The sequence below is a fragment of the Pithys albifrons genome, chromosome 1, assembly GCF_047495875.1.
Source record: "Pithys albifrons albifrons isolate INPA30051 chromosome 1, PitAlb_v1, whole genome shotgun sequence".
NCBI lineage: Eukaryota > Metazoa > Chordata > Aves > Passeriformes > Thamnophilidae > Pithys > Pithys albifrons.
In genome coordinates, this window is record NC_092458.1 from 67685371 (window position 1) to 67692815 (window position 7445).

Sequence of the window (7445 nt, forward strand, 5' to 3'; positions counted from 1 at the left end):
ACACACAACTGAAAAAGTCCTTAATCCAAATCTTTCCTATTCTCATGCTTGCAGGATAGGTCCTTTTTTCTAGTCCAGCTTTTTAGTTGACATTTTTTAGTGTATTCCTGCATGTGAACAAACTGTGTTCGTATTTTTTGGATCCAAAGTTTTTTAGATGGTTTTTAGGAAGTACATATAAGGCTTAGGTATCAAGTCTTTGAGAGACTAATGATCTACTTATTAGCAGTTTAGTCTATTTACTAGTTACAATTAGCAAGCTCTCTGCTTGTAATTGAAGGCAACCTTTCTGTCTTCTGCTCAGCTACAAATTTTAAGCAAACAGTGATTGTAACATCTGCTGTGGGCAATAATGTCATATCCAATGGCCTAACATTTAACATGACTGCTACATATCTAGCCTAGGCTGTAATACAGGGTTCTGCATACACTGAATTGGCCAGCAAAAGAAGGGAATTCACTTCCTTTTGAAGCAGAATATTAACAGTAAAGAGTCATGCTCACTGTTAGTAACTATTTTCTATATTTCAGAAAATAAGGCAGAGAAAGGGGCAGTCAGATGGGATCCTTGTGAAGGAACATCAGCAGTCTGCTCATCCTGCCCCCGTGGCACTGAAGACCCCTCCATGCTTCAAGAAGGAGCAGCCACCGATCCCTGGGAATGATGCCGTGAGAACTATAGAGGGCAGCAACACAGCAGACAACCGTTACAGTGAGCTTGTGTCCGAGTTCTCCAAAGCTGAGCCTGCTGTTGTCAGCTTGGAGTACGGCGTGGCCAGGATGACCTGCTAATTAAAATTTGGCACCATGCTCTTCTAGACTGATTGAGTGGAGAGATGGATTATTTTGAGGATGGGTCTCTTCTGCATGACCAAAACATGATTTGTATATCAGCAAGTTTTGTTAACGTAGACTAGAACAGCATGCTAGTTGTCAAGTGTTTGCTGTTCTTTCAAGGCAACAAAAAAAAAGGTGTAATTATCTTTATAAAAGAAATAGGGGCATTTGGTAAGTAGGGACTAAAAAGCAAGGAATGGTGTGTCTTTGGACTTAGGTCAGTTTGCACTCAATTGATTAAAATAGTAATATTACTTTATTCATTATAGGAAACCACAGATGATCTTTCACAAACTGGTTTTATTTGGACAAGGAAACTTGAACTCTATTTTAAGAACTGAATCTACATGTATATATCATATATGATATGAGTACGTATACCCTTGTTTAATGGCATCCAGTACTAACTTTCAGTGTATTAAGTGCCATGGAAAGTATGACACATTTCAAGTCATAAATAATTGGCCTTAAACCTGGCAGATCAGTGATATTATTCTTTACTACTGCAGTCTACCTGGCTCTGTTTACATTGTATTTGCTTCAATTTTTCTATCCTTGAAACAGGACTGAATACAAGGAATGAAGCATGCCTAAGCTGGCACAGCCTTTCAGCAAATAGCTATATGAATGTTAACTTACCACTTAAGACTGGTTTTTATTCCATTTACTCTGTTGTTTAAAATGTAATAGATTGCCCTGATCTTCCTCTCTGGCAGCTCGGTAGATATAGTATCATTGAAGCTACAGGTTGTCTGACCTTAATTGTTTTCACTTGTGGCAAGGTATTTAAGTGTAGAATAAGACATGTCATGTAAGAAAACAAAACTTAGCCAATAACTGAAGACCCAGGTTCATTTAGATTGCTTACTGTGTGCTATGTAGTTGTTAGGGTTGCAAGAACACAAGCAGAACTTTGGGTAGTCTACTGATACTGTTCCCAAGTGAAAAGAAATCATTCATGTATATGAAAATCATGACAAACTGAGTGCCTCCTAAATGTTTCATTAGAAGAAAATTTTAGTCATTAGTGAAAATCCCTTCTCATCTTGTAAAAACTTGTTCAACCTGTGCATATTCTAAGTAATTTCTGTGTCATCTGGAGATTCTTATGTAATTGGAGAGAGGAAAAAAACTTCTAGCAGGATGTGGTAGAGATAATGGGACATAAGAAAAATTGGGAAAGTTATGGTTTGTAAGCTTAATTAGGTATTTGTAATTTTCTAGTAAGGGAGAAAATTTTTGCTGAAGTTTGTCTCATGATAGATTTTCTGAGCAAATAACAGAATAAGGAAGAGCGATGTTGGTGCCCAGTTCTTAAATAGAGGCATAAATTATAACTTTGCGTATTAAGATCCCTTGGTGTGATGTTAGATTAATGCTACTGACCTTTTATCTCTTGATTTAAATAATTTTTGGTTTCAAGTGAAAATAAGTTTATTCTCATTCTAATCCCTGAAGTGAGTTTTGTCAAAATTACTGGCGTGCTACATAATTTGACATAATCAGCAGCATATCACTCTGCACCGTGTTGGACCCAGGACTCTGTTAGCAAGGCCAGTATAGGTCATAATGAAGTTGCACTTATGAAGCTGTGACTTTTGTATTTGGCTTTTAATTCACCCGTTTCACTAATTAGTTTTTTAAAAGCCTTTTGGTGTAAATAAAGGTTTGTAAGTATTTTTATTCCCAAAGATAATAATTAGTGTCATAATTAAAATACATTATCCAGATATTTTAACACTTTTAATATTTGTCCACTACAAGTTTTGATAGTTTCACGTTTGCACAAGTGGTGCCTTACAGGGTTGCAACAAGAGAGGTTTTTGTGCCTTGTTATTTATTGTCTCCCCTTCTCCCTCACCTTCTGTATTAACTTTGTTCTGTGGTTTTCCTTTGGAGAAATATCTTGTAAATTAAGCCTGTATCATATCACAAACAAACTTGCCACTGACGATATAGGTGTTATCAAGTTGTACTTGTTTGTTTTACTATTTAGCTGCTCTGGTGTGCCATGTACACTTTTCATATTTATTGTTTAGAGTTTACGGACTCAAAAGATTATATTAAGGTTTTCTGCAAATATTTTTGTATGTTGTTTTTACTTTAACAGCCATCTGAGTAACCCTGTATGCATGGCTTTTGGAGAGAAGATCTGTTGCCTTTCTGTACTGTTACAGTGAGTTTATTTCAGTCTTCAGGTCCTTTAATTGGCAGAGGTCACTTCTTAGCAAAACAAATCAGAATGCCTTTTTATTTTAAATTGAGGTAGGCATGTTAAGTCACTTCTGAAATGCTATAAAACTGTCTGCTCAGGCATCAAACCTGTTTCTCTGTCAAATAATACTACTTCCTGATTTGAAGTAAATATTTTACTCCAGTTAATGTTTGAATAGTGTGAATAAGGCTGTTTTGTAGAGCAACCATCTTAGGAGGTTCAGATATTTCTGCCAGCTCAACTCCCAGGGTCACTGGTGAGAAAAGTTCCTGCAGAGAAGCATCTGTGTCTTCTGATTTGCTGTTCAGGCTTAAGCCAAAACTACCTAAAGCACATGGGATCTGTGGTGAAGTGAATAGATGATAGTGAAGTCAGCTCCAACAGAAAGCTTGGCAGGATGGCCAGGACTCAGCATGGTGGGGTTGTTCTGTGTCCTTCAAGAAGGGCTTAAAAACATCAAGCATGTTGACCAAAAAACTGGCAGCATCCTAGGAGCAGAAAGAATTTTAATTCTTATTTCAGTGAATGAGCTTGTCTTCATCATGAATATGCTGCTCCAAGAGCAGTTACAAACTGAATGGTGCCTCATACAGATCAAAATAATGTGCAGAACTCTCTCTTTCAGGCTGTGACATTAGTTTGTGGTTGATTGGTGCATTCACCAGATGCTTGGGAATATCATGTCCCAGACAGGAAATTGCTATAGTTGGTTCTGCTCCATAGATTGCAAGACTTTGGCACTTAGCGATTCTGTGCTTTATCATCAGGAGGTTTCTGTGAAGACTTTGGGTTTCTACATTTTGTGCTGTGCTTAATCTTTTTTCTTTTAGTGACCCAAGCTGGTAGTCTTACCTGAGAACTTTGTTTTATAGTCCAGGCAATTTAAAATATTTATTTCACTAATACTGAAGGAGTTGGGTTTATTTTTTGGGAGGCTTGCTAGTGTCATAAGGTGTTCCTCAATACAAGTTTAAATATCCAACTGTTCTGTTTTGTAGGGCGACTGCCAAATCAACAGACTAAGAAATTAATTAGGCAACACTGAACTGAGCCTGTGCATTTTCTACACATGTCCAATTACTACTGACCTAAATCTAGGGCAAAGGCCTGAAGTCTGCAGAGTCCATTTAGAGAACTGGTACAGCAGTCCTGTAAAACCACACATACCTATGTGAAACAAATGCTAATATAATGGTGTTGTAGAAGGAAGGCTATCACAAATCACAGTGTGACAGTTTGATGTGTCTCTTCCTCAGGATAAACAGGTTAGAGAATGCCTTGCTGGGAAAGATGATGTGCTCTTCCTCTCTAGTTGCTGTTTTCCTGAGACTTTTCCAATAACACATCAGCAAATCTCTGAGAACTCGCTACTCCTGTTCTGTTAAACTGAGCACATAACTGGATGATTGGTTGGGCTGAAGTGGGGCTGGGGTAGCTTGGTTTAACTACTGTCCTCCTAAGGAAGTAACATAAATAATACAAGGAAATTCTATGTGAAAATAGCGCAGGACATAGGCTATCAACATCTGTTCTTTGGAGTCCTGCCCTGCTCTTGAGCAAGTGTGACTGGCATGAGGGCCTCATGTAAATGTGATTGCTTTCTAGTTAGTTTAAAGATAATCTGATTTCAAAGTAGATCATCCCTCCAGTGGTATTTATAGATCTTTAGGTCAGAACCTAAAGGTTGCTCTTAAAACTCCTGTTTATTTGCTAATAGTTCTAAACCTGTTGCTGATCATAGGCTCAGTGTACTGGTTGTGAAACCTATATTAACCTTTAGAATTAGATCCTTAGGCTGAACTCTGCTTTGACTTGCTTTCACCATTTATGCCACACTTTCCTCCTAGTGTTGCTCATTGTGGTGCTTGATGTCTGTCAAATATAATGGGCTTCTTAATGCTTTGGATGCTTCAATAACCTGAAAGTACTTCAGATTTTTTCCACTACTCTGAAGGCTCAGATCAGCCTTGGTGAACAGTGTGAGTGAGCTCATGTTTGATGTAGTTAGCTTGACCTGCCTACATGTTAATTAGCATTGAAAATCAGCATGGCATCATAATTTAACAGTGCAACTTCTGTATGCACAATAGGCTTAAGGAAAAGGATGTAGTCTGGGGACCCTTGTCACAGCATGTAGCAAGGAACAGGGCACTGCAGGGGTATGACTCATAAAGTAGAAGCAGTAGAGCTGTTTTGATGTCCAGCAGCAGCTCAGGGACTTGAGGTGGAAGGTCAGAGGCTTGCTGCTTCTGAGATCAGTTTCCAAGTCCCAGAGAATTCAGTGACCTGGTCTATCAAACACTTGCAGTTGAAAAGTTCTGCTCTGACATCAAGCAACAGAAAATATATATGGATCTGTGTTTCTTAATTCACTTGTTTTACATAATAAATGTCCTGATGATGACTTTGAAGTGCAATATTTTGTTTATTCTTGTTTGTATTTTAACTCTTGAGGTCAGTTGCATACTGTTTAAAATTGTGGGATTATAGTTTTGGCACAAAATAGAAGTGTTTTCCATCTTAATGACAAAATTAACATGTACGTATCTCATGCTTTGTATCTCTGCATATATTTCTGCTGAATGGTTTTCTTGCAAGCAGGCAGCCCTGGTGAAGTTCCATGCTTCCCCACCAAGGCATTCCTCATTACCTATCATTACAGATTGGTTTCCTTGCTCTGTCTTACTGTTGCTCTTCAGTCTTACAGTTTATCTTTACGGCTGTCTGTCGACAGTGTCCCTTGGCAAGCATCTTTCCATTGAAGAAAATGGGTTTGTTGTTTTTCTGCCTCTCAGGGATTTTTCCCCCTGAACTAGTGAACTTGAAAAATAGTGCTTACTCTCCCCTTTGGGGCTTCTGAGTGCCTGTTGACTTCCACAGTCAGTTTGCTTACATATTTTAATTTCAGATGTGGCTATTTAAAAATAAAACATTTAGTCAAACTTTAAAGGTGGCAAAGGGAAAGAAAACTTCATTGTAATGTATCTGCAAAGACTGTCTGTTTCACTAGCATTTATTGCTCTGTGTAATGCTCTCTGTAAAAGTCATTTATCTGTGTGCTGGGATAATGCTTGATGTATATTCCTGAAGAAACATTAGCAAATGGAATTTTGTAACAAGTATTTTATTTGTACATGTTTTCAAAATCCATAAAGCTTAAAATAAATTGATCTTAATATTGCCTATCTAACTGGACATTAAGTTGTCCATTTATAATAGCAGTGTGTGAACATTAAAATTTTCATTTTATAGATGAATCAGTATGGTATAGACTATAGAATACAGAAATGACTTGGCCTGTTTATTAGTTTCTTGAATGATTCTGTAACTTTTAGACATGGGAGACTGGCTCAGCTTTGTGTTACTGACTCTACGCTCCTACTCTGTTAATTACAAGCACTATTCTGAACTTAATTTAGGACTTATGTATCAGGAGAAGAGACTACTGCATTTACTTATTGTTCCCATTACTGTATACTTGGTAATCCAGATAAGTGTTTTCAACAGCTACCATTAATCTGGTAAGGAAATTGGAATAATTTTCTGAAAATACTAGCTTCTCTTCTCAGTGACTTTTACATTAACTAGTAACAACAGTTTTCTTTAATTTCTAGTTCTGAGGATTCTTAGGGCTATGCAGCTGTATTCTTCATTTGGTAAAGATAGCAATAATTCCAGTACTTGCTACACAGTGTTCAAACTTCTTCCAACAGCCTTTTGCTCATACTTACTTTAGCCACATCCAACTTCATCTTGATCTGTGCTGAGAATATGGTTTCTGTGCATAGTACAGATGAAAGTAATGCACTGTGCAATTTATAGTCAATGTTGTGATCTTTATTATAGAATGGGGCCCTCCTGCTGTAGGTAGATGCAACTTAGAGGGCGCTCTTCAATCCACTGGAGGCTTTTATTCAAGTGGCTTCCTTTTGGTAAAGCAGGCTGTATGTTGCAATACACTGTGAGAGAATCTGGCTAGTACCATTGGGGCAAAATGTCAGAACTCCTGCTTAGGTCATAGCAGTATGATTGAACCATATGCTGCAACAATCCCAACATCTGTCAGCTGGTTCTGTGTCCAGCGGCACAAAACATGAAGTGCATGAGCATGTTCATCCACATGTGCCTCTGTGTGTGGATGCTGCTGGCTGTAGTGAAAGTGCAAGTTTTGTACGTGCACACACAAGTGGAGAGAAAAGCTCAGTCTAACTTGCTCCTAGAATAACCTGGAGACTGGCTCATGTATTTTACTGACTTTGTCCACCTGTCTGTAACTACAACCTGCCAGAGTTCATGCATTATTTGAAGAGTGCATGTTTAAACTGAGGATAGGCAACATACGTGAGAAATAGCTGGCTGCTGTGCAGAGTGATTGAAGTGGGGCAAGTGGAAC

At 38.1% G+C, this 7445-nt stretch overlaps 1 protein-coding gene across 1 annotated transcript in view; it reads left to right on the top strand.

Moving 5' to 3' along the window:
* MTMR6 (myotubularin related protein 6) overlaps nt 1-6571 on the top strand; it is a 32181-nt gene extending 25610 nt beyond the window's left edge. Inside the window, exon 14 of the mRNA XM_071553724.1 lies at nt 532-6571. Coding sequence (XP_071409825.1) covers nt 532-792 — 261 coding nt within the window. The 3' untranslated portion in view covers nt 793-6571. The remainder of the gene's footprint in view (nt 1-531) is intronic.
* Nucleotides 6572-7445: the final 874 nt, after the last annotated feature.